This window comes from Pyrus communis, chromosome 15 (assembly GCF_963583255.1).
Source record: "Pyrus communis chromosome 15, drPyrComm1.1, whole genome shotgun sequence".
NCBI classification, from domain to species: Eukaryota; Viridiplantae; Streptophyta; class Magnoliopsida; order Rosales; family Rosaceae; genus Pyrus; species Pyrus communis.
Window position 1 is genome coordinate 20,504,830 of NC_084817.1, and position 27,785 is coordinate 20,532,614.

At 39.8% G+C, this 27,785-nt stretch overlaps 3 protein-coding genes across 5 annotated transcripts; all 3 read right to left on the bottom strand.

Moving 5' to 3' along the window:
* Positions 1 to 6,412: 6,412 nt before the first annotated feature.
* LOC137716799 (agamous-like MADS-box protein AGL80) lies at positions 6,413 to 7,461 on the bottom strand. The gene has a single exon (XM_068456174.1). The coding sequence runs from the start codon at positions 7,269 to 7,271 to the stop codon at positions 6,504 to 6,506; it is 768 nt and encodes a 255-aa protein (XP_068312275.1). The 5' UTR covers positions 7,272 to 7,461; the 3' UTR covers positions 6,413 to 6,503.
* A 924-nt stretch (positions 7,462 to 8,385) lies between these two features.
* LOC137717164 (uncharacterized) lies at positions 8,386 to 9,111 on the bottom strand. The gene has a single exon (XM_068456467.1). The coding sequence runs from the start codon at positions 9,109 to 9,111 to the stop codon at positions 8,386 to 8,388; it is 726 nt and encodes a 241-aa protein (XP_068312568.1).
* Positions 9,112 to 10,947: 1,836 nt separating this feature from the next.
* Positions 10,948 to 18,871, bottom strand: LOC137717511 (serine/threonine-protein kinase CTR1-like). Of its 3 annotated transcripts, none has more exons than XM_068456898.1 (15): positions 17,300 to 18,871; positions 16,323 to 16,621; positions 16,095 to 16,239; positions 15,264 to 15,379; positions 14,515 to 14,723; positions 13,721 to 14,224; positions 13,573 to 13,613; positions 13,058 to 13,126; positions 12,871 to 12,971; positions 12,663 to 12,747; positions 12,477 to 12,575; positions 12,319 to 12,387; positions 11,854 to 11,985; positions 11,644 to 11,738; positions 10,948 to 11,383 (listed from the first exon to the last, which is right to left on the bottom strand). In XM_068456898.1, exons 1-15 carry the CDS (start codon positions 18,209 to 18,211, stop codon positions 11,269 to 11,271), a joined length of 2,991 nt encoding a protein of 996 aa, XP_068312999.1. In that variant the 5' UTR covers positions 18,212 to 18,871; the 3' UTR covers positions 10,948 to 11,268. The 3 variants fall into 3 exon arrangements, with proteins under 3 accessions (XP_068312999.1, XP_068312998.1, XP_068313000.1); XM_068456897.1 differs by having other exon boundaries at positions 13,721 to 14,242; XM_068456899.1 differs by having other exon boundaries at positions 13,721 to 14,209; positions 17,300 to 18,870.
* Between the last annotated feature and the right edge of the window lie 8,914 nt (positions 18,872 to 27,785).

Sequence of the window (27,785 nt, forward strand, 5' to 3'; positions counted from 1 at the left end):
TAGAGCCCCAGTTTGCCGCAGGTGCAATAATCGGCATTTTGGTGAGTGTAGGCGTGGTAGCCGTGGTTGTTTTACGTGTGGGCAGATGGGACATCGAGCTACAAATTGTCCCCAGAGTCAGCAGCAGAAGCCGAAGCAGACTTTCTTGCCACCACCTGCACCGATTCAGCAGATTCAGGGTCCGGGTAGTTATGGACAGTCAGGTCGACGTGGTGCCTACCACTATCAGAGTGATGTTGTTCCTTATACCCCGGGACAATATCAGTATCCCCAGGACCCATATTCTCAGGGTGGTTATCCTCCGTATTCTGGTGGTTATATGCCGTATCCTCCAGCTTCAGCAGGCGGTTCTCAGTGGTTTCAGGGATGACAGTTTCAGCAGGGGGAGATTGCTACGAGTAGTGCGGGGTCTTCGAGGCAGTCTGGTCAGCCCAGTCAGGCGCGTGGCACTCAGAGTCGTGGTGGTCAGACGAGCAGAGGTCGAGGTGGACGACAGCAGACCCAGGGGCGAATTCATAACATTTCGCTGCAGGATGCTCAGAACAATCCAGATTTGATCATGGGTACGTTAAATATCCTTGGTTGTTTTGCTAGAGTATTAATTGATTGTGGTGCTACACATTCTGTGATTTCTCATACATTTGCTCAAGTGACGTAACCTCGCCCCACACCTCTAGGGTATGATTTAGAGTTCGTTATGCCTAGAGGGGAGAGATGTATTGTAGATCGTGTGTACCCAGGATGTCCAGTGGTTGTGGAGGATGTTGTTATGCCAGCTGATCTTATCCCGTTAGATATTGTTGACTTTGATGTGATTTTGGGCACGGATTGGTTGCACCTCAATCGTGCCAATATTGATTGTTACGGGAAAATAGTTACGTTCCATCACCCTAGATTACCTGTGGTTACTTTTGTGGGTGAGCAGAGTGGGGTGAGACATGGCGTTATTTCGGCTTTGCGAGCGAAAAGGTTGTTATCTAAAGGTTGCCAGGGGTACTTAGCTCATGTGGTGTTGGATGAGGCTGCTCCTAGTAGGGTTGAGGATGTGAGGGTAGTCAGACACTTTCCCGATGTTTTCCCCGAGGATTTACCTGGTTTACCACCAGATCGAGACATGGAGTTTACTATCGAGTTGCTTCCAGGTACTAATCCTATTTCCTTGACTCCTTATCGTATGGCTCCCGCTGAGTTAAGGGAATTGAAAGTTCAGTTGCAGGAATTAGTGGATAAGGGATTTATTCAGCCTAGTACTTCGCCTTGGGGAGCTCCAGTACTGCTTGTGAGAAAGAAAGACGGAACTTTGAGGCTATGTATTGATTACAGGCAATTGAATCGGGTGACAATTAAAAACCGTTATCCGTTGCCACGTATCGATGATTTGTTTGATCAGCTTCGAGGTGCTTGTGTATTCTCCAAGATTGACTTGAGGTTTGGATATTATCAGCTGAAGATTAGTAGGGATGACGTTCCTAAAACGGAATTCAGGACTCGTTACGGTCATTACGAGTTTCTGGTTATGCCATTCGGTTTGACGAATGCACCAGCTGCTTTTATGGATTTAATGAACCAGGTGTTCCAGCCATATTTGGATGGGTTTGTTATTGTTTTCATCGACGACATTTTGGTGTATTCGAAGTCGAAAGCGGAGCATGTTTGACATCTTACTTTGGTGTTGAAAAGGTTGAGGGAACACCAATTGTATGCTAAGTTTAGCACGTGCCAGTTTTGGTTAGACCAAGTTGCGTTTTTGGGACACATCATTTCAGCTCAGGGTATTTTGGTGGACCCTCAGAAGGTTGCAGCGGTGGAGAATTGGGAGCAACCGCGAACTATCACAGAGGTGAGGAGTTTCCTTGGGTTAGCAGGGTATTATCGGCGGTTTGTTAAGGATTTTTCTGTGATTGCTTTACCACTGACGAGATTAACGAGGAAAGATGTTAAATTTGAGTGGGATGATAAGTGTGAGCAGAGTTTCCAGCAGTTGAAGTATTGTCTCACTCATGCACCTGTTTTGGCACTCCCGGACGATAGTGGTGATTTCGAGGTTTATAGTGATGCTTCCTTGAATGGTCTGGGATGTGTGTTGATGCAGCATGGTAGGGTGATTGCTTATGCTTCGCGACAGTTGAAACCTCATGAGTTGAATTACCCTACACATGATTTGGAGTTGGCCGCTATCATTTTTGCGTTGAAGTTGTGGAGACACTACCTCTATGGAGAGAAATGTAGGATCTTTACAGATCACAAGAGTCTTCAGTATCTTTTTACTCATAAGGAACTTAATCTTCGTCAGCGGAGGTGGTTGGAGCTGCTAAGTGATTATGACTGCACGATTGATTATCACCTTGGTCGTGCAAATGTTGTGGCTGATGCACTTAGCAGGAAGTCTCAGGGCCGTATTAATGCGTTGTATGCGAGTTGTATTCCTCTTCTGGCAGACTTACATTCTACGGGAGTGAGGCTGGAAGCGGAAGATCGAGATGTGGCTTTACTTGCTAATTTTCAAGTGAGGCCAATGTTGGTCGATCGGGTGCTTGAAGCTCAGGTAGCTGATAGGGAGACTAAAGAACTAATTCAAGGTCGAGATCAAGGGAGGAGGAGAGACCTCAGAGTTCGTGATTCGGATGGCATGCTGATGCAGGAAGGTAGGATGTTCGTGCTTAATAATTTGGATTTAAAGAAAGCAATTCTCGATGAAGCACATATCTCAGCTTATGTCATGCATCCAGGAGTTACTAAAATGTATCATACCATTCGACCATTTTATTATTGGCCTGGTATGAAGAGGGAGATAGCTGAGTATGTGAGTTGGTGTGCTGTTTGTCAGCATGTTAAAGCGGAAAGGAAAAAGCCGTTTGGATTGTTGCAGCCACTTCCCGTTCCAGAGTGGAAATGGGAAAATGTTACTATGGATTTCGTGTACAAGCTTTCGCGTACACATAATGGTTTTGACGGCATTTGGGTGATCATTGATCGGCTTACTAAGTCAGCGCATTTTATTCCAGTGAGAGAGAAGTATTCTTTGGGCCGTTTAGCGGAGTTGTTTATCTCGAAGATTGTGAAGTACCATGGTGTCCCTGTGAGCATTGTCTCGGATCGTGATCCACGATTTACATCTAAGTTTTGGGTGGCTTTTCAGGAAGCTTTGGGTACGAGACTACTTTATAGTACAGCGTATCATCCTCAGACGGACGGACAGTCAAAGAGAACTATTCAGACTTTGGAGGATATGTTGCGAGCTTCGGTGCTACAGTTTAGTGATGTTTGGCACAAGCGGTTGGATTTAATGGAATTTGCCTACAACAATAGCTTTCATTCGAGTATCGGCATGGCGCCATTTGAGGCATTGTATGGTAGATCTTGTCGCACACCGTTGTGTTGGTCAGAGGTTGGAGAAAGAGTCTTAGTGGGTCCGGAGATTGTGGAGGAGACTACTCAAAATGTTCAGGTGATCAAGTCTAACCTGAAGGCAGCCCAGGACAGGCAGAAGAGTTTAGCAGATCGACATGCTACTGATAGAGTGTATGAGGTTGGCGATTGGGTATTTCTAAAGCTTTCACCGTGGAGAGGTGTCGTACGGTTCGGAAAGAAAGGTAAGTTGAGTCCCAGGTACATTGGACCATACATGGTCACAGAGCGAGTTGGTGAGGTAGCTTACAGGTTGGAGTTGCCTCCGGAGTTGGCTAGGGTACATAACGTTTTTCACGTGTCTATGCTTCGATATTATGTTGCTGATCCGTCTCATGTGATACCTCCTCAACCCTTGAAAATTAATCCAGATTTGACTTATGATGAGGAACCAGTGACGATACTAGATTGGAAGGAAAAGGTTCTGAGGAACAAGACGGTGAACTTAGTAAAAGTTTTGTGGAGAAATCATTCCGTGGAGGAAGCTACGTGGGAAACAGAAGATCGGATGAGGGATTTGTATCCTCGGTTGTTCTTTGATCACTAGGGGTTGTTGTATGGTTGTTTCGAATTTCGAGACGAAATTCTAATAAGCTGGGCAGGTTGTGACAGCCCGTCCCGGAAATTTTAAAAACGTACACGTGAAAAGACGATTTTGCCCTAGTTCGATTTCTTTACGTGTTGTGTTATGTTTTGGGTTTTGTTGGCATGTTTTGAGCCACACACACACTCCCACACCCCACACCCTTTTCTCCCTTTCCCTGTACCTGTCCCGAGTTCCCATTCCTTTCCCATTTTCCTTGAAACGTACGGACACACACACACACTCATCAAACCTCCACAGATCGAAGAAACCAAGCACATATTCAGACTCGTGAGGCTCGTAGGAGTCCAACCATACCCATTTCAGGTAAGAATACCTTCGTTTTCACGTCGAACTCACGATGCCCGATTTTGGTACTGTTCATGCACACGTAATTTCTCACGTTTTAGGGAATTTCAAGCTTGTAGGAAGTTTGGTGAGGTCCCTAGGAGGCTCGAGGTGGTTCGTTTGAAGGTTTTGGACGTCGAGATCACGAGTTTCGAGGTTGGCGGGAGTTGGGGTGATTTTCCAGGTGAGATTTTGTGGATTTTAGCACTTGAAAGTGGTATGATTGTGTTCCTCTCGTTGTAAGCTTCATTTTGGTACCAATTTTGTGAAATTTGGGTGAAAAACGAAGAAGTTACAAAGGTTTGAATTTTTCCCGATTTTCCGGCGGCGGAGGCTCGCCGGAGAAGACGACGGAATATTCCTAACACCGTTGACGGAATCTGTTAGGAATAACGGAATATTCCTGACGCCGTCAGCGTGCCAGGCACGTGCCTGTGCGTGGCCGGCACGTGTGGCCGTGCCTTGGCCGGCGCGTGGGGGCGTGTGCGACGGTGAAAAATTATTTTAAAAATATGGGGATGTTCCTGAGGTTGAGTAGATCACGTTGGTGTATTCATACACCCCATTTAAGCATTGTATGAGAAGTTATTTCTTAGGTTTGGTTATGTACTTTAAAATTAACGTTTTTGTAGTTGTTTCGCATATAGGTGATACTTATCCTGAGGACGAGCGTGGTCACTCGAGGCAGGGGGGCTACGACCCTTCCACTTACCAGTGAGTGGGCTTTTGGTTTTCCGTATATACCTATATACTTATATTTTCCCAGAAATTGATTTAAATATTTATTAGTTATATGCCATTTTTATATTGCCGGTTGTTATGCATGGTTAGTTGCATTTATATATATATGAATATTTGGTGCTGCGGACGCACAGGTAAGTGCCAGGTAAGCGTTATTCATGTTTGTATTCAGTAGAGATTGAGATGCTTAGAGAGCTCATAACCTGCACCCCCGGTGTTAATGCTCCCGCCCAGAGTAGGGCACAGTCCTTCACGTGATGTTCACCTCCCGCACCACACGCTCAGCTTGGATCCAAGTTAGGTGCACAGTCCTGTCGTACAGACCACTTTAGGTGGTTCCGACTCGTAGGTGACCCGCGATTACTCGCCCAGCCTTCACGTGATCATAGCACTTGAGCGTTTATATGTATTACACTCAGGCCTGTCGTACAGACCACTTTAGGTGGTTCCGACTCGTGTGCAGGTCCAGTTAGTGAGATTTAGATTTGAGCTCTAGTTTCAGCCGTACAGGTCACGTTAGGTGACTCCGGCTGCCAGATTATGGTAGTGATATGATTATACCTGAGCACTTGCATTTCATTCTGAGGTTTTGGCATGGCATATTCTTGAGCATGATTGGTATATATATATGTATATCTATTTTCTGGGAAGTATACAGGTTTTACGGCGAGGGGTTAGAACTTATTTATTAAATGGTTTTCGAAAAGCTTTGTTTTTGCCCACTCATGCTTTTGTTTTGTGCCCCTCCAGGTTCTAGTTGACTAGCAGGTTTGGTGGTCTCCCAGAGGACTTTTCCGGCACTTCTGACAGACGATCACCAGCGTAGGGCCACCTTCGGGTGTACTGTTGTTGCGTCTTTTTCTTTTGGACTGCTTTAGGCTTATTGCTCTGAACTTAGCGTCACACTTACGCTTTCATTTGTTATTACCCGTCCTGATCTCGATCGGGGTGTGTCATTTTAGGCATCCGAAAAAATTTTAAATGGATAAATGCAAACATAATTAATGAACTTGCTTATGTGGAGTCTAGTCAATGGGTTTTATTTGAGCAAAAAATTTACGTCGGGTTTTATGTGGAGAAAATTGAGTTCCATGGGTTAAAGTCATATTTTTAGTTATATAAATAGAGAATTTTCTTTATTTTTTCAAATGTTTATACACTTATATAATGATATATAGCGTTGTGCCCGTATTCCGAGCACACTAAAAATCTATCATGGAGTTGATCCTATGAAATGATATGAAACAGAGCCGCATTTCATAGATTATTAAAAGTTGAAAACATCATTTGATGTGGTCTAACTTTATTACATAAAATTAATCAAAGGGGTGAACAAAACGCACTGTTTTCAAGCCTCAACACTAAAACCCTACCATGGTTCGAGGCTGAATTATAAAAACAAACCATTATACAGAAGCAAATTTCAAGGGTAAAATGAATTATTGGACCAAATAGCATTAATTTGGCTCTGATCCGCAGCAAACGGCAGCATATTCATCTCATATCCACCACCAATCCCTGCCATTTGCTGCTGCTGATGATCTTGTGGGACGTTCATCATGTCCATGAAAAACGGTTGCTGCTGCCTTTGAACCGCCATGCCCACATTATTGTTAAGCTCAAAACCCTGCTGCCTCTCCACTCCACGCTCCGGCACAGTTGCAGCAGGTACAGGCAGCGCCGTTGGTTGTAGTTGCACTTGGCTCTTAGAATCCTGTTCATTCAGATTCTTCATCCGGTTGTCGATCTCCTTCAAATTCTGGTCAATCAGCCACCCCAGATCGTTCAAATCAACCATGCTCAAACCGTGGAGCTGGGACTTTCCCATCAGACTCTGGAACATCACTCTCGTCATCTCCTTCTCGCGGTTCTCCTTCCTTTGCTTCTTCAATTGCTCGTTGGCCTTGGCGATCCGCTGCCGCAGGAAACTCTCTTGGTTCACCATTTTTTTGCTCTGCTCCATCTCCGGCATGGTCTTGAACTGTGCGAGAACCCGCTGGACTCCCAACGGCGATGGCCAGAGCTCCGGCTGGGAGTCATACGGGCTGTAAATAATCGCGCACGCCTGAACATCACAAAGGGTGCTGAGTTCGCTCACCTTCTTCATCAAACCCTTCCTTCTCTTCTTGAACGTGGCCTTTCGCGCCGAGTCGTTGCTGATGTAGGTCAGTTTCACTTTCGTTCTAGTCATGGCTCGTCGGAGATGAGACAAAAGCACAGACTGGAGAATAAGGAAGCTTTTGAGGGATGTGATATACCACAAACAGCCTATGCTCTATATATATAGCAAGAAAAGAGCTACATACTCACCCAGGAGATATGGTTTTGAACGAGAATTTAATGCAGGAGATTTTCTGTTGTACGGTATACATTGGATGCACAATCATCAATCTACTATATCAGACAAGATTTGGTGAGTTATATATATTTGTAGGATAATATCAAATCTCGGGCAGATTTTATTGGCAAAAGAAAATTTGTAATTTGATTCAGAAACTTATTAACGTGAGTTGGTTGTGCTTTTTTATTTTATTTTTGTTAATATTCATGGGACTTGTTCTTTATATGGATTGATATTGTCTGTTAATTTTCATACATGCATGAATGCAAGCGCGCCAAAGATAGGGATATCTCTGTATACACTTTTAAGGGAATCCAACCTCAGTCTTGTTTTCGAGTTTTCTTTTTTCTTTTTTTTTTTTTTCTTTTTTCTTTTTAATTTCCTTTTGTGCAAATTCTTGTTTAGGAGGATAAGATACTTATCCTAATAATTCATATACTATGTCTTGAGAAATTTCTTACGATATTATCACATTTACTAAAAAAAACATTGAGACAAAGTCCTAATGTTAATTCTCGTATTTTCATAATTGTAAGAAGCTTTAAATTCGAATTTGAGTTCTCGTTGTTTAAATTAAAAAGACTCTCAAACCAGACAAGAGACTTTCCCATAGTTTACCTCCTTCCTTATGCTCACCATTCTCCTCCGACACAACAAAAATGGTTTTCACTCGTATTTTTTTCTTTACATATCCTTATTTATTTCGATGCTAATTGAAGGACAAAACTTTATCTGTGTACAAAAGAACGAACATGAGTATGTTGAAATCATTTCCTAAAAGAGTTATGTTATAGGAACTAAATTCGTAGAGTAAATTGTACAAACTAAATGACATGAAAGTTGATGATTAGATTATTACTTAAAATATCCTGATGATTATCATAAACGAAATACCACAAATTTGAAACTACAAAACAAAAATAAAAATAGGAATCCGAAATTAACCCGAGCCGAGCCCACGCGCCTAACTCGAACCGAGTCGTTCGAGAGCGTCCATGGCGGCTTTCAATCTGGGCTGCACCCTCAGCGCCGCCTCGTAAGCCTTCCTGGCCTCCTCCGTCATCTTCTTCCCCTCGTAGCACTCTCCCAACGTACAAAATGCCTTCACATTCTCCGGACTCAGCTCCACAGCCCGATTCAAATCCTCAATCACCGGGTCAACCTGGGCTTTCCGGTTCATCGACAGCATGATCTCCGCCCTCTTGACGAGCGCATCGCCGCGCTCCTCGTCGGTCAGGCTCTTGCGGCAGAGAGGGGACAGCGCGACATCGATGGCGTCGAGTGCGGAGGTCTTGTATCCCTGGGCGTCGAGGGCGAGGGATTTGAGGATGTGGGCGGCGGCGTCCTTGGGGACGAGCGCGATGGCCTTTTCGGCCTCGTCGAGGGCCTGCTGGGAGAGGGAGGCGGAGGCGGAGGAGGAGAGGGAGTCGGCGGATCGGGACTGGGCGAGGAGCTGGGCGCCGAGGACGAAGTGGCGCTTGGCCCGGGCGGCGGTTTTGTTACGGAAGCGGTAGCGGAGTTTGGCGAAGAGCTTCTGGGGGATGTTGTTGATGGTGAGGAAGGCGATGACGACGAAGAGGATTAGGCCGGCTTGGAGGAGAATGTCCTTCACGATTCGGGACTTATCGATCGGTGCCGATTCCTCTGTTTGGGAATTGATGTATCGGAGTTGGGATTGAAGGAAATCCATGGGTGGGTGTTTGGGAATTGGGTTTAGGGAGGATCGGTAGATATGGGGAAATTGGGAAGGGAGGAAGGGAAGGGGGAGACCGATGACGGGGTCGACTATTTTGACCTTCTAGGAACTGCGACTTGGCTTTTGGGATATTAATGAAGCTGCCTTCTTATTGGTGTTTGCCTGCCTTACTTGCTTCAACCTTTCCACCTACGAACAGTAATTTTATTTATACCACATTTCTATATCATCTTAGGTGGTATCTGATGTGAACAGCCGTATCATTTAAAAAATTTGCAAAATTCAAGGAAATGAATGAGAAAGCCTCGTTGTATACCATAATCATCATTTAATTAACTAGTTTTTCTTAATTATTAGTTTATTAAATAATGAACTAATTTAAAAATATGATTAATTCAAATGATGTGACTTTTCAGATCAAATGTCACCTAAGATGGTATGAAAATGTGGTACAAAAACATGGTATGAATAATATTACTCACCTACGAATGACTATTCTTTAAATAACAAATAATGTTATTCATACCATGTTTTTGTAACACATTTTCATATCATCTAAGGTGGCATTTGATGTGGACAGATTAAGAAAAATTAATCATATTTTTAAATTTAGTTCATTATTTAATAAACTAATAATTAAGAAAAATTAGTTAATTAAATGATAATTGTGGTATACGAGAAGCCTATCTCCTTCCCTTCCTTGGGTTTTGCAAATTTTTCAAATGATGTAACTGTCCACATCAAGTACCACCTAAGGTGATATAAAAATATGATATGAATAGCATTACCCTTAAATAACTGAAAATTTAACTTCCCCCCTCAATACTCATTTTTTTTAGCCTATAACACATTATATTATATTTATCCGAATAAAAAGCAATGGTTAGAAACTAACTAAGCAACTTATCAAATTAAGTTTGTGTATCAATTTTTTAATTTTTTTGAATTCCAAAAATACCCCCATATAAGCTAGTATGAAAATGCCTTGTAATTACGTTTTAATTTACGTGCATTGAATTTGGCAAGGTCTTCTATCCATGAAATTTCAATTTGAATATACCTAAATTAATGTTTAATTTCAACAATATTTATTTTTTAATTTTATGAAAATAATTTACCTGCTGTATAATTATAGGAAATAATTTACCTACTATAAAAATAATTTACCTACGGTTTAATTTCTAATTTCTATGAAAATAATGTACCTATTTTTCAATTTTTACAAAGTTAATGTACCTACTTTTATAATTTTGAACAAAATTAATTTACCTACTTCTTTTTTATGGTACTAGTATACATAACATGTGGAAGAGGGTTTTTTTTTTCTTAAAAATGAGGACAACTGATGACAAGTCATGGTTTTCTACTCCTTTCGGCTCGAAGAGGCCATGGAGAAATTCACCTTATCTATGGTCACAGTTAAGTAAACTTACCAGCTCGAAGCATCAAACCCGAGACCTTCCACATTTATTTATTTAGCGAAGAGCCGCAGTCTGCGTCCTTACCACTGAGCTACTTGATGAAAGGTTTGGTGGCATAAAATTAAGTTATATTAAACAAATTAAATGCCCGAAGAAAATGTATAAGAGGTTTGCTAGCGTGATTTTGTAAATAAACACAAATTCATGGACATCTTTTATCCAGCATGACAACATATTTAAAATCTGGGTTTTATTCAGAGTTTAAGAGTTCAAGGGCCTAAATGTAAAGAAAATAAATATAAATAACTCTTTAAGTTATTTGATTACCATGTGAGTAATTTGTAGCTCACATTTTACTTTGACAGGATAACCGTCAGTGTCTTTTATTCATATAAACATAGCTAAAAGATGAACCAATAAAAATATGAATAAAAGGAAAGAGGACGGATTAATTTGGATAATAATAATACATCAAAAGCACGCTTTAATAATTTATCTAGTAAATCCCTCTTCCTTTCCTTCAGCACGCTGCACAATACTCTTCGTCGGGTACATTGTTAAACCATATGCTATACTGGCACTAGAAACTCAAATTAACGCGGAAGGAAATGTATTTAACTTCGGCATATTTGACGGTCATCAGGTTAAGCAAGAAAAGCGTATATATAATTGCCAAGAATCAAAGAAGCTCGGTCAGTCGTAGAAATTCGACCACCGAAGTATAACGGTCTCAGGTCCGGGCAGAAGGGGATGTTCCGCCCACCGGTACCAACTGCAGAGGAGACTTTAGCAACCTCTTTAGCGACTCAACTATGCTAGCAAAAGACGGGCGCTGGGCTGGATCACTGCGAAGAAAATAGACAAACATCACGAACTAAACATGTAAACAAACAAGACTCCACAGGTGCTACTATTTTGACATCCCAAAGATCGTTTTTGTATGTCTACATAAGTACGCAAGGAGACCTAAGGGCCAGTTAGTCACATTCTATCTTCGACACTACGTGTGGAAAAGAGAGTAGTGTCTTGGCTCCCAGCATACACTTCCGATCAGGTTATCCGTTATGTATCTTATGACTAGTGGGAAGATATCGGGTAGACTTACTCAGCCCAGCAGGATTCCATAAGCGAAGCCAACACTGGGGGAGTATTGGCTGGGATAATAAGCCTTCTGTTCTGGAAAGCAACTGCTCCAACTACCTGAGAGATTGAACGACGTCATTTACCATTGTTAATAGAAGGGAAAACAAAGAAAATAGAGAATGAATGTGCAGGACAAGGGTGGAAGAAAGGAGATGCTGATCACGACATGTACCTGGGCGGGGCTAAGACCGTTCCAAGGTTGTTCCATGGTTACAAGTTCCCATAGGATCACTCCGAAACTGTAAACATCAGACTTCTCATTTGAGGGCTCTCCGCGAAGGAATTCTGGAGCCATCCACTCAGGCTGAAAATTAAATTGAGTGAGTTACATGTTGATTGATGCACTGCGAACTAAAATTTAAAGTGCAGAAATATTGATGGAAATACCCGACTTTACATGGAGGTGCATACAAAAGAGTTCATGGTAACTTACAGCATTCATAACGTATATACTAATCCATCGAAACAACTACAACTAACTTGTGAGACAAAACACCAAACAAACATTTCAAGGCGTACATCTCAATCCTGGTTTGGCACCCGTACTACATTGGGGGGTAAAAGTGCAACTGATATTATGTGAATCTGTGCACGATGACACACTCATGTACATGTAGAGAGAGAGAGGGAGACTCACTGTTCCAGCAATGGACTTGGATGATATGAAAGTGTTCGCCTTAAATCGGGACAACCCAAAATCGCATACCTAGGAATAAATGAAACAAATTAAGTCCACAAACACCCAACCGGAGAACTCAAAATACAATGGCTACCTCTTTCTTTATCTAAATATACCTTCGCTGTCCAATTTTTATCAACCAACAAATTTGGAGACTTAAGATCCCAATGCACAATAGGAGGGTTAAGACAATGGAGGTAATTGATACCCTTGGCCTGCAGGGAAGATGATGTATAGAGTTAACTAACAGAAAACGTAGTTGCCATGTAAGAAGGAAAATGATGATGCTAAATTGCACAAACCACATCTAGTGCCATTCGCAACCGCCTCCTCTGATCCAGAAGTTCCCCGGAAGCTGGCCTGTGAATGAGGCGATAAAGACTACCCCTGCTCCACGAATACCAGGATACCAATGAGTTCAGACATAAGAAGGGCTCCAGTATTTGTACACATTTAATTAACTGTCAATAAATAAAATTGGAAAAATAAAAATAAAAATTAGCTGATTACCTTGGCAGATATTCAGTCACTATAGATAGATGAGGACGCTTTGTAACCGCACCCATGAAAAGAACTACGTTTGGATGACGAACGCGTTTCATAATTGCAACCTGAATACAATGTGAAGATCAACTTCAGCTAAGAGGCTTCAATGTAAAATGTACATATTTCTGATACGCGTAAAAAGGAAACCTACCTCTCGTAAAAAATCTTTCAATTGATCATCATGGAAATCCTGAACGGTTAGAACCTTAACAGCAACATCCTGCATTGCACCGAAATTAAACTCAATTAGAAGATAAAAAAAGAAGGAAAAAAAAAAAAAAGAATTAGGGTCAACAGAAAACTACGATGATATATTGCAAGACAGATATTCAGCATCCAACTGAAGACATCATGAGAAGAAGGAACAAATTAAGCAGAAAGTTAATTTCTGTTTGATCATCTAAATTGGTAAATTGCTTAAGTTCTTCCTCTGAAACACAAATAGTACTAGACCTGTCCCGAAGATGGAATGAGAAAAAGAACAGGCACACGGTCCAAACTTTGCAGCCATATGATATTAAGCAATATACCACTCATCAAATTTGTCCTCGTGATCAGACCACACAGATACAGCATATGAAAAGTATGCACATCATAACCAACCCACTATTTCTCACATACACAAACAGTCGCCGCCCAATCACAAAAAAAAAAGAAAAAACTTACTGATCCATTCCATTCAGCACGATGCACTGTCCCAAATGAGCCTGGAAAGTAGCAAAGTATGAGATTTCAGGTAGAAGGGAAGAGTAGTGATTGAGCAAATAAAACCAGGTAAATTTGCATCTAGTTAAAAATAGGGGAGGATAAATACCAGCACCAACACGCTCTTTGATATTCAACTCGTCCCATGAGATCTCAAGCCAGTCCATTGCGAGAGTCGGTTCAAGATTAAAGTACCTTGGGTTAGTCACAGCAGTAATTCTACCTTGTTTCACAAGTTCACTATGAACGCCCTCTAGATCTGATTGGTTGTACAAAGTTACTTTAGGTTGCTCAACACTGTTTCTTATAACCTGATTTCTTGATACAACAATCTCCTTTCTGTAAGCTTGTTGTACAACATCATTTTCTTCGCTAAGTCTAGCACATTCCTCTAATGATGCCACAGCAGTAGTAGCAGTAGCATCAAGAGCGTCCGACGCATCACCCTGGACACAAGGTGGGATGTCACTCTGAACAAGGCAATGCGGAGAGTTTCCTTTCAATTCCAATCGCATCAGAGAAGATTCCAACCCAAATCTAGTTTGATCACATGGAAGCAAACTGGTTTCCTTGATGATTTGACCTCCCTCCCCACCGTCTGTAAGAGATTGATCTATAAAGATTGAAGAAGCTATCGAGAAAGGATAAAAACGGTACCACATGGATTATGTAAATCATCAAAAGTACAATCAGGTAGCATAATAAACGTTTTCTTCTCCGTATCAATGAACCAAACAAAACAAAACAAAACAAAAATCTAATGGTTGTCAGTTTATAATTAGACAAAAATTATAATCATTGTAGCAATAACGATGCCTCTACCTTGTAGTTCATTCAGATTCCCTTCAATTTCTAGTACTCCAAAATAATTGGAACATGTATTTTCAAGGCTACAAAACATACCTGCATGAACGGGATCTTCAGGAGGAGCACCCGTGTGCTTTGAGTTTGTGATTTGGCAATATAATTCACTATCCCTGTAAGGTTGTTTGGATTCTTTTAGATGAGAAATTTGAAATGGTGAAGGTATAGAAGAAAGAGTTCCTCCATTAATCGAGGAGTCTGGACCATGAAGGTTTCCTGGTTCCCCAACTAGATCAACCACATATTCCCTGTTAAAAAAATATATGTATAACCATCATGAAAAACATACGTTAAATTCTGAATTAAACGAACAGTTGGAAACGATAACGTTCTCTTCAACCATGCATGACATGGTACTCAGAATCAAATGCATATTTACACCATAAAAACAACGGGGTGTGACAGGGGGGTGAGGTGAACTTATCTGACAACAATCAAGTTAGTTATGAGCCATGTCTAAATCTTTTCAACACCAAAAGTTAAGAAAACAGTGAGACTGAGAAACGGCAGAGTGTTGACCAAGAATTCAGCAAAGATTTAATGCTGCAGAGTGTATAGATGAAAGGAAAAATATTGATGCCCTTAGATCAAATGAACATAAACCCTAGAAGTAACATTATGGTTAAATATCCGTTCGGGAAATAGATACTACCAAAACCTAAACAAGGAACTAATTGTCAATATTTACATTTCAGAATGAATTTATATGCTGAATCATGTTTTAAAAGATAGGAAATAATATAAAATCTGCTAGCAACAATACTCGGCAAACAATTAAAGTTTCTAACCTCAAAACCTTCCTGTTATCTTCAATTTTAACAAGACAAGAGGACCGGTGATCTGCCACACAATACTTGCAACCACGAGCTATGCGACAAGGCAAACCTATGTGATCTGCCAATTTCTGCACGTTGGAAATATAGAATTGAGTTATAAAGAATAAGAAAACAATAATATCTCATATAGACTCGAAAACACCACCAGTCCACAGCACACAAGCACAAATGAAAACAAATTCTGTATCCATTCATTCCGCTTGAAACGACATAAGCAACCCGGTAGGCTCCGAGATAACATTATAAAAAGATCGAATATTATGATTTGTACACCATATGCTCAAAGAGTAGATAATGAAGCAAGAAATAACTGAATTCTCAATTGTGTTGCCTTATTTGTAAAGCATTTAAATAGGTGTATGTGCAAAAGGATGGTAATAGGCATGGTCTTCCCCTATAAACCCCATAAAAATTACATCGCCAAGAATTGTGTTAGTACACCTCAAAAAGCTACATATACCTTACCGAATGATCAAGGGACGAAAACTCATAGCTCTATATAGTTTAGTTGCATTCTCATGTAAAACGGATGCATCCTGACCACATATTCATATATGTTGAAATATTTGTTGTACAATTTAACATATGAGTCCTAAATTTTACAACTAAGAGTGCCTTCAGAAAACATTAAATAAATAAGATATCAACTAACCGGCCCAATATAAATGAAACTAATTGACAATAGCTTTCAGACAACACTCGTATTTTCTTTAACAGTCATTCAGAAAGAAAAGGAGCAGACTATACACATAAATAGGCAAAAAATGAGGTACAGGTTGTCACCTTGAAAAGAATGGCACGATGCCTGCAAAGCCCCATTGATAGGCTGCCTATGGGGAGCACAATACACTTATGAAAATCGCTCAATCGCTTGCTAACCACCTTCCAACGCATGTGTAGATCTCCTTGCTCCACGGGATAATTACCCCTTCAAGTTTAAGCGACTCAGAAACAATATAATTAACGAACCAAACATTGTTCAAGTTAAAAGTGGGGAAAATTGAAACCCACCCCATATAGATTGCGACAAGCTTGCCAAGTTTCTCCACCAACACTAAAGTACTCTCTGAAGTGCAAGATAGTCGATGTGCTTTATCTTGAAGCTCCTTGAGGCGAAAGTCATCATTTTTATCGACAAGAAGCACCTCCATTGATGTCTCACCAGGTTTAACTTCTTTAAGTGACATCAAGGACGGTATTTTTTTACCTTCCTCCACATCATTGCACATCACCCAAAGATATGGATTCATCCCTAAAATGTTGTAGAAACCATCCGATATCTTGTCATTGTAAGACAAGCAGCCACTGACCTGGAAAATGTATATGAAATTCATACTCACTAAAAATGATCTACAAGGTTAGAAATGTACAAATTCCTTATAGAAGATTGGAATTTAGAAAAATTTCCAATCAAAGTTAATTCCGACCTTCAAGTGCAGAACCAATTCACTAAGATCTTAGTGGCATATATCAAAGACAGAGGTAAATAATTTATTGCGCTTTGACAATATAAGTCCCGCAAGTATGCATTTCTCTCTACATACTCGAGTTTATGTACTAATTTTACAAGCGCAGCTGCGCAGCAGAATTGGAAATACTCTATATATTTTTAATTAACTAATTAAGTGATACAAACATCTATTTTCTCTCCCTGAAGCATACAAAGGCTGTTTTTGGATTGGACCACAAAATTCTTGGACATATTGGCAATAGAACCATTTTATCAAACAAAAACAAACGACAAAGCTGTATCCCACTAATTAAGTGGGGTTGGCGGTCTGAAAATTGAGCTTAGTTTGCACCAAGTCTTTCGTTAGCTCCAAATAATGTCTATTAATAGCCTTATCCAAGAACAAAAATATACAAATAGGATATCCATCCGCAGTTCATGTAAAATTAACCCACATAGGATAAATAGGATATATATATGTGTGTGTGTGTGTGTGTGTGTATATATATGTATAGAGAGAGAGAGAGAGTAAACGTACCCAGAGCCGATACGACACCGTCTCGGCATCAGTAACCTCAAGTTGAGTAGTAGTCTCGTGCAAGAGCAATGTTTCAGCACCAAGAGTAGCTTGAGAACAAAGCCTCTTGGCCAAAAGAAGCCGCAAATAATAACTTTCCTTAGACCTCTGAGACAACCTCACTTTAGCACTCTCCTGTTCCACCTCCTCTTCCTCCACTTCCAAATGCCTCGTCGTCGCTGACGAGTCCTTAACATCCCCAGAGAAGTTCCCATCCAACGTCGTCGTTCCTGAGAACAAGCTCCCTGCATAGCTACTCCCGCTCGAAACCCTCGGCAGGGACACCTGCCGGTCAAAGCTCTGGTCAACACTCCGGTCTTTGAGCATAGCAGTCGTGGTGGAATCCGGCGCCATCTGCGGTGGGCCAGCCTCAGCCACATGATTATCGTGATCATCATCATTATGATGATGACGACGAGGCAGCAACAGCTCGCGATCCTCGTCAACAAGGTGGCACGAAGTGGACAACCTCCCTGTTACCCTAACGTGATGAGGACGGTGGCCAGTACTCGATGGTTTGGATCGAGTACTGGTCCCTTTCTTGTCATGAAGGAACCAGTTGAGAAAGTCGGCCAACTGCGGTGGCTTCCTTTCATCGACGTGGCCCGTGAAGTACTGAACATCGGAAGACAGAGAAGAAGTGGTAGTGGCTGAGGATTTGTACAAGTTGCTGGTGGCGGTTTTGGGCACCTTTTGTTGGTAAGCATCTCTATCTCTGGTCGCAGTTGTGGTGCTGGTGGTAGTGGCAGTGTCGCTGTCTTTGGTTACTTTCTCGTGATCGTGATGATCTTCTTGCAACAGCTGTTTGGACGACGAATCGAACCTTCGATCCGGGAATTGCCTTGGGAAGCAGTAAGTCGTTCTGTGAGGCATTCTTCACGGACCTCCCGACACCCCAACCAAACCAAATAAAACTACTACACCCCAAAAGTCCAACAGGTCACGTGCGCAACGCTGACTTTTCCTTCGTCCAAACTTTCCGGCCGGCGTCGTTTCTCAATCTCTCAGAAAACACCGAGAAGCAGAAGAAGGATCATAATATATATATATATATAGATAAATATGTGTATATATATTGCTTAAACAACAAAAACAAAAACGCTTCTGACCGTACAATTTCTGCAAATCGCTTTGGTTTTCTTAAACCAAAGCGCATGCAGCTGATGAAGAAATAGCTAATACTTCTGAATTTAACTGAGCTTTTGCAATTAAAGCTGTGTTTTCTGAATTTTGATGAGAAAGATTTGGAAGAGGAATAGCAATGGTGATTTTAGAGAGAGAGAGAGAGAGAGAGGATGTTGGAGAGTTGGATGAGTATTTTGCAGCAAATGAGAGAGCAAGTAGGTGAGGATGAAGGGTGGGAAATTGAACAAATAATAACAATGACTTGCGATACTGAGGAGGAAGGCAGACGCTAAAAAGCGCACTTGGGTTGCATGCGCACCTATTCTAATATGTCTCCACGTCAAATTACAAGCCAAGGAAATCGCGACACGCGGGCCTATACGCCAGCGCGTTCACTGCCCACCAAGCGTAAGTTAGCGTGCCGGATCGCGGCTGTAACGTGATTAAATATTGCTTGCAGTGTCCGCTGTCCGGAAAGGGGAAGGGGGAAGGGGGATACATAACCTTTGCAAACCTATATTCTAAAATGACGAAATAGCCCTTGTTTTGTTATTATTTTCGGTAATTGTTAATTACTTGTCGCATCTTCCATGTTTTGGTTAATTTTAAAAAGGGAGTCGTTGTCCCAATTGTTTTTCATTAAACTATGGAGTTTTGAAATAGAATAATTTTATGTATTCTATCTATTTAACTCTTTATTAAATCAGGATCATTTTTGAGATTTTGGATGTCATGTGCAAAATTTATAAAAGGCACCTTCTTAAGATAATTTTTCAAAAAAAGGTAAGACAATATATTGATGCTGGAAAACAATGACTCATTAATCGTAAGTTTACAAATGTCATTAAATAACAAGTAAAAAAGAATTACAAACATAATCTTCACTAAATAGTAAAAAACAATTCAATCTTAAACAACCAAACAAGAAAAATAAAAGTTCACATGCTCTAACTTTCATTTGAATATATGACATTATTATATAATAAAATTAAAAGAGAAAAAAAAAATCCTTTTTTAGGGTGTTGTTCTCTAAATATCTCACTTCAAAATTTTTATCTTTAGAAAGAAAAATGCATACACTTATAAAGATTGCACAATGAGATTTTAAAGTGCTAATAAAAACAATAATTTTTAATATAAAGCATTATTACATATAAATATTAGATGATAAAAAGTTCTTGGGGCCCTCCAAATTTAGGGTTCAGTGTGATTGCACATTTTGCTCCCTCTAACGCCGTCTCTACATTAAATTAATAATATAGCTGATGCCAAACCATTTATGAATTGTGTAGAAGTCATACTTATACCATTAGAACCAAAATGTGTGATGGATTGTCAGTTTGGAATACGAAGCATTAGTAGAGGAGATGTCGAAACTCCACCATGATGCTTAGTTTTGGTTTAATGTGGTGCAACTGGTCATATATGATAACTTATAATGTCTTCAATTTCACAAAGAATTACACAGTTAAAATGATGAAAGACATAAATTGATAAGATCTCAAAACTTATGATACAATTTGAAAACATTAAATCTTATAGTTGATTTTGACAATCAATTCAAACCTTTTACGTTCAAACAAAATTAGCCCTTATATTTTTTATTGGGGATTTTGGGATATGAAGGCATGTGAGGGATAGTTGGGGGGATGACTTTTGGGGAGGTTGATTTTGGAAGTTAATGCGTTTAGGGCTGGTAATCTTTTTCATCCTCTTCCTCACTTGGTACGCGTGATGCCCTTTCACTTTATCATCAACTTTCTTTTGCATTTTTCCTTAAACAAACGTTTGCTTCGATTAGGGTTTTTAATTATGGTTTCCTAGAGTGTACATTAATTTGCTTATCTTCTTATCTTACAGCTTAGACATGCATCACTAGTTTGGAGTTAGGGATAAGATTTGGTCCTAAACCAACCAACTTGGGATGAGGATCTTTCCGGATCCTTTTTGTGGGGATTCTAAAGATCCTCACATTCTAGTCGTTCTTCGTATCGTGCGGTCAGTTTTCGTTAGATACTATTTGTGTTTAATTTTAAATAATAAAATTCAAATTATTACTAACCGTACAATGTACGATGAATGACTAAGATGTGAAAATTTCTAAGATTCCTACAATTTAGTTCGGGATGGGATCCAAATCCACCAATTTGTATATTATTTTGTGTCAGAGCATCAGGATCTGAGTCCTGTTAATTAAATGAGTTTCTTATTTATTTGTTGTATTAATTAATAAGGTTTAAAGTGCTTCATTTGGTCAGGCAATGTGTTTGATATATATGTGAGTTGATGCATTACTATATAAACCTCATATAAGTTGGGTGGTTAACAAAAAATACAAGAAGATATAATTAACTCACAATTTCTCAATGAAATGAAATCTTATAGTGGCCAAATGAAGGTTGAAATGTTTCTGTGACTTTTTCCGGTCCACAAAAAGATAGACTGATGTGGTAAAATCACTAGCTGATTTTCTTTTTCAAAATAAAAAATAAAAAAAATAAAAATCTTATGCATCTTTCATTTTTTTATACGTTTTTTTCTTTCTTTCTATCATTTAATAAAGTGGGAGAGGATATTTGAGCTTAGAATTTTTTTTTTTAATTATTATTGAGAAGAGAAATCTCATTATATCAAGAGTTCGTACAGACCACATATTCTTTATATAAACTTATTTGTTTATTTAACAATTTTATACTTAAAAGACATACTACTGATTAACTATTCTATAGACTATATATGCAATGTTGAAGCATGTCCTACATCAAAAACTTAATGAAGTTAAATAGCAAAGTGAGATGCAAATTTGAGATATTTTCTTAAAAGAACTCGGTATGATGTGAAATAAATATCACATGTTAATTTAGTTAAATTAGTGAATAGTGAACATGAAAAACAAACTTATTGATAAAATTTAGTTTAACTCGTTTTATATATGTATATATAGGGGTGGATTTGCAGCACTTTTTTACACAATTTTTGACATACGCTTTTCTGGTAGCCATTTCGTAATATATTTTAACGTTCCAAACTCATCTGTATTTAATTAGAACATAATAAAACCCTTGTTCTAACCTTGCACCTGTATGCTAGTATTTCTCTTGTATTACTTCAACAACATCTTTACAAATCATACCCTGCATTTGCACAAGTGTTCAGTATTTATACCGAACTGCAAGCTAAGGCAGTTACAAGATATTTCCCAAATCTTATCTCTAACCACCCAATTATTATTGGCACTAACAATCAACAATTACTAACAGATAGGATACTTAGCACTAACATCCAACAATACTAACAACATAACAGCATTCTATCATTACCCCACCCTAAAAAATGAACCTTGTCCTCAAGGTTGGAATGCAGGAAACCTGTTTACAAATTCTGCATAGTTTTCCCATGTCACCTCCTCCTTAGGACGATGCTTCCATTGCACCAAAACCTCTGTCGTGGATGAACTGCCATGACCTGTTAACCTCCTCCGTAATATTGCCAATGGATAATCCTCCAAGAGTCTGTCCTCTGTAGCTACAGGTAATGGGACTGCAGGAATGATAGCAGAACCCAATTGTTTCTTCAAGCAAGAAACATGGAAAACTGGGTGAAGTTTTGACGTGGCAGGTAAGTCAATTTTATAAGCCACTTGACCAATCTTCTGCATCACCTTAAAGGGACCATAAAACCGTGGCTAAAGCTTATGAAAGGGATGTTTAGCGAAAGATTGGTGTTGATATGGTACCAATCGTAGAAAAACCATATCGCCAACCTCGAAAGATCGTTCACTGCGATGTTTATCAGCATGTTGTTTCATCCGTACCTGAGCCGAGACAAGATTAGTCTTAAGCTGAGACAAAATTCGTCCCCGTTCTTGCAAGCTTCTGTCAACCAAATCAACTTTAGTTATTCCCGATTCGTAAGTAGGCACAGCAGGAGGTGGTTGACCATATACAACCTCATAAGGTGTCAGCTTTGATGAAGTATGAAAAGTAGTATTGTAGTGCCATTCTGCCCAAGGAAGCCACTGAAGCCACTTTTTTGGTTGATGACTGCAAAAACATCGCAAGTATGTTTCCAAACCCCGATTAGTAACCTCTGTTTGACCGTCGGTTTGGGGATGGTAACCAGAACTGAGACACAATTTGGAACCTTGCAGTGCAAAAAATTCCTTCCAAAAAGAGCTTAAGAAAACAGGGTCTCGGTCACTTACTATTGTGGACGGCATACCATGAAGTTTAAAGATATTATCAACAAACATCTGTGCAACTGAATGTGCAGTATATGGATAAGACAACGGCAGGAAATGAGCATATTTAGAAAGGCGATCGACGACCACAAAAATAATGGTTTTTCCCTTGCAAGGGGGAAGACCCACGATGAAGTCCATTGCTATATCCGTCCACACAGTAGAGGGAATGGGAAGTGGATTAAGTAAGCCAGGGGAAGCAAGAGTCTCAGTCTTGTTTTGCTGACAGACCTGACAAGCTGCCACCCACTGCATCACATCCAATTTTATACCTTGCCAATAGAAGGACCTGGAGATCCGCTTATAAGTCTTAAGGAAGCCAGAATGTCCGGCCATTGGAGTGCAATGATGCTCATAGAAAATTTTTGCCCGCCAAGAACTCGATGGACTCAATACAACCCTGCCTTTATACTTCAGAAATCCATTATCAAAATGGTACTTAGTTGCGGAAATGGAAACACCATCAGAAGACAAGGATAAGTCTTTAATCTTGGCAAGAATCCAAGGGTCTTGTTCTCCATGCCGCCTTATATCATCCAACCAACCCATGTACGGATACGAAATGGCAGACAACTCAACATCAGAATTCATTCGAGAAAGAGCATCAGCAGCAATATTATCACATCCTCGTTTGTATTGTATCTCGTAATCGAACCCAAGAAGTTTAGAAATCCACTTTTGTTGAAAAGGGGTGTGAGCTCTATTTTGTAAAAAGAACTTCAAACTGTGATGATCAGTTTTAATAATAAAGTGTCTGCCTTGAATGTATGACTGCCACTTCTTGATTGCATGCACAATTGCCAACATTTCTCGTTCATAAGTGGACATTGCTTGAGCTCTGAGACCTAATGCTTTGCTTGTAAAAGCAATTGGTTTACCACCCTGATGTAAAATAACACCAATTCCAGTATTGGAAGCATCAGTTTCTATTGTAAATTCTTTGGAGAAATCTGGTAAAGCAAGAACTTGGGGAGACACCATAATATCCTTGAGAGCTTTGAAAGCCATAGTAGCCTCATCAGTTCACTGGAAGGCATTCTTTTTTGTAAGAACTGTCAGGGGTCCACAAATATGCCCATAGTTCGGAATAAACTTGCGATAATATCCCGTAAGGCCAAGAAATCCCCGTAAAACCTTAACAGAGTGAGGAAGAGGCCAATCCTGTATAGATTTCAGTTTAGAGGGGTTTGCAGCCACCCCTTGCCTGGACACCACATGGCCTAAGTATTCAATTTGGGACTTACCAAAATCACACTTGGTTTTCTTTACAAATAATTGATGGTCTTAGAGGACATTGAAGACCAGAGACAAATGGTGAAGATGGGATTCCCAAGAGGCACTGTACACTAAGATATCGTCGAAGAAAACCAAAACAAACTTCCTCAAATAGGGTCTGAAAATCTCATTCATCAAACTTTGGAAAGTAGCTGGGGCATTTGTAAGCCCAAATGGCATTACTAAAAATTCATAATGACCATCATGGGTGCGAAATGTTGTCTTCTCAATGTCACTAGGATGTACTCTGATCTGATGATAACCAGCTCGCAAATCCAACTTCGAAAAAAATTGAGCACCAAATAACTCATCCAACAATTCATCAATTAATGGTATTGGATACTTGTCCTTGATTGTTAACAAATTAAAAGCTCTATAATCCATGCACATCCTCCAGCTATTATCTTTCTTTTTAACTAGCAAAACAGGTGAAGAAAATGGGATGTTGCTAGCTTGAATAAAACCCGAGTCTAATAATTCCTGGACACATTTCTCAATCTCAGATTTTTGTAAAGGACCATACCTATAAGGCCTTGCACTTGGAGGCTTGCTGCCTTCCAAAAAAGGGATTCTATGGTCATGAGAACGGGAAGGAGGCAGTGTGGTTGGTGCTTGGAATACAGAAGCAAACTGAGATAATAAACTATCCAACTCAGTTGTTTGAAGAACAGTGAGATCCCCAACAATAGCAACCTGAGTCTCAGGCTCAATGAAGAAAAGAACTACACCAAAAGGACCTTGAGACAGCAATTTCTCCACTTGACAGGTTGAAATGGGCAGTGGTGAAGAGGGAGGAGAACTACAAAGACAATAGTGCTTCCTACCCAATGTAAACTCCATTTTTAGTTTGTCAAAATCCCAAAGAATAGGACCCAAAGTTCTCAACCATTGAGCTCCTAAAACCACATCACAACCACCCAATTGTAGTACATAGAAATTAGAAATATACTCATATTGTTGAATCTGCAACTTAATCTGAGAACAACAACCCTTACTGGAAATGGTTCCCCCATTTGCAATCATTACCTCAAAAGAATTATTAGAGTCAACCTTCCAACCCAATTGTTTGGCAGTAGACAAGCTAATGAAGTTATGTGAGCTACCCGAATCCAACAACACAACAACTAGACAATTTTTTATGAAACCAAAGCCTTCATAGTTTGAATATGTTGAGGAGCTGATGAACCAAAAATTGCACAAGCTGTAATTTCAATTTGTTGATCATTTTGACCCTCACCACCTATATCCTCAATCCTATCAGCAGAAAGATCTAATAGTAGTAACTGCTGAGTAGCACAAACATGACCCCGAACCCATTTCTCTGGACAAGAATAACACAACCCATTTTTCCTACGATCTTGAAGTTCTTCAAAGGACAATTTCCTCACATTACTAGCCCTAGATGTGCTAGAAGAAGAATTATTACCAGAGAACAGAGGCACAGATTTTGAGGTTGTAACATTACTGAAAGAAGACGCAGAATTTCTGGAGAAATTTCGAACCTTGGTATCTGAGAGTTTGATGTCCAATTGGAAAGCCAGAGCAATTGCTTCATGTACATCAGATGGCCGAAGCAATTTGACATCGTGACGCAACTCCGGTATCAGCCCTCCAATGAAACAACTGCGTAGCATTACTGGACCAATCTCCGTAGTCCGATTCGCTAACCGACGAAACTCAGAGAAGTACTCCTTAAGAGAACCCAACTGCTTCAATTGAACTAGGGCTTCGGTAAAGTCCTCGAATTCAGAGGGCCCAAATTCTTTACAGAAGACATGAACAAAATCTTTCTAATTTGGATAATTCTTGATGCAGTTCCGCCATTGAAACCATTGTAAAGCTTCATTGTCCATATGGAAGGAAGCCATTCGTACCTTTTGTTTATCGTCGACAGTGAAGTAATCGAAATAGTGCTCTGCCCGGTAAACCCATGCCAAGGGATCATCGCCGTCCGAGAAGCGAGGAAACTCAAGCTTGATCAATGGCGGCCGTGGTTGAAATGACGAATCTTGACGGGAAAAACGCTGACCCATATGATCAATTGGATCCGATAAGGTTTCTTCAGAACTACCCATGGGATTTGAAGAATTTCCATGGTCCACAGGGCCACGAAAAGGACGATCAGTACCCGCCAAATGAAATTCCAAGGCTGCGAATCGCAACTCCATGGATGCGATTACAGTGGACAAGTTCTGCATTGTCGACCCGATCGTCGCGACGGAAGATTGGATTTCCTGAACCGAACCTTCAAGAGCTGCTGCTCGTGTATCCATGGTTTTGGCACGCGTCGTTGCTCGCGTCATACAAGAAGGGAAACGTGGAGGAGTGTTACTGGCTGATACCAATAATAAAACCCTTGTTCTAACCTTGCACCTGTATGCTAGTATTTCTCTTGTATTACTTCAACAACATCTTTACAAATCATACCCTGCATTTGCACAAGTGTTCAGTATTTATACCGAACTGCAAGCTAAGGCAGTTACAAGATATTTCCCAAATCTTATCTCTAACCACCCAATTATTATTGGCACTAACAATCAACAATTACTAACAGATAGGATACTTAGCACTAACATCCAACAATACTAACAACATAACAGCATCATAACAGCATCCTATCAGAACATCATTCACAGATCATCCTTGCAAAAATCTAACAAATCCAAAATCATTAAGACATTAATTTCTAGTGAAGAAAGTGAACAAATATGGTTCTGTAAAGAAATCCTAAACCTTTAATTCCTCGGTCATATACTTTCAGATTTGGGCATGATGTTTGAGAAAAGACCTAAACTATAAACAACTTAGATCATTAAAATACATTATGGAATGAGTCTATAAAAACGTGTGTTGAAAGTTATGTCACGAACCCGTCATATATATATATATATATTAATGTCTGTTTTGAAACAAATCCTACAATGACTCCAATGTTTGGGTTAACATATTGTCTCATGTGTCTCGACTATAAAAGCGATAAGTTATCAACTTATCTATTGTATATCCTAGTATCCATGTTATGTACTTTTGTCTTGTGACGTTTTGTCTGTGTATCCTAATTACACAAACTCCTAAGAAGGGCAGCTAACAAGATAATGTATATATCCTTCATATTGTGATATGTGTAAATACAAATGCAACCTTCACTATAGTCCATAAAGGCATGATTGACATTTCAGTATGACATCTAACAAAGATGGTCTGGTTCAATTGGACTTTAACATTATACATATGTTATAATTGGCATTCTAAAATTTTCATTTTGCATCTTCTATATTTAGAAAGAAAAATGCACTTGTAAAGAGTGTTAAATGAGAATTTTGAAGTGTTAAAAACAATTTCCTTATGCACATTAGAGAACAATAATCCCATATTTATAAAGTAAATATATAAAAGTTTTCATATGGCTTAAGGAATTGAATCACTGGGCCTTCGAAAAATTGTGTTGGCCTTAGTTGAACGATTGATGACTGAACTTGTAAAAATTGCATTAGTTCCGACGTAATGAATTAACTAGTTCCCAATGTAAGGATTGATTTCTCTTGTGACACCGTGTGGAGCTACTCGTGAGAGGGCATTTTGAAGAATAAGATTCATCATTGGGTATATGTAGGGCTGGTTCGGTATGGGATACCGAACCAAAAGTGACATATCAAATTCCGAACCGAAAATTTTCGAGACGAAAATCTCAGGACCGATCCCGAACCTAAATTTTGAGACTCCTGAATTTCGGGATTCCCAATATTTTCAGTATTTCGGAATTTCCAGAAACCAAACCTGCATCAGAATACAAATCATCTAGATTGA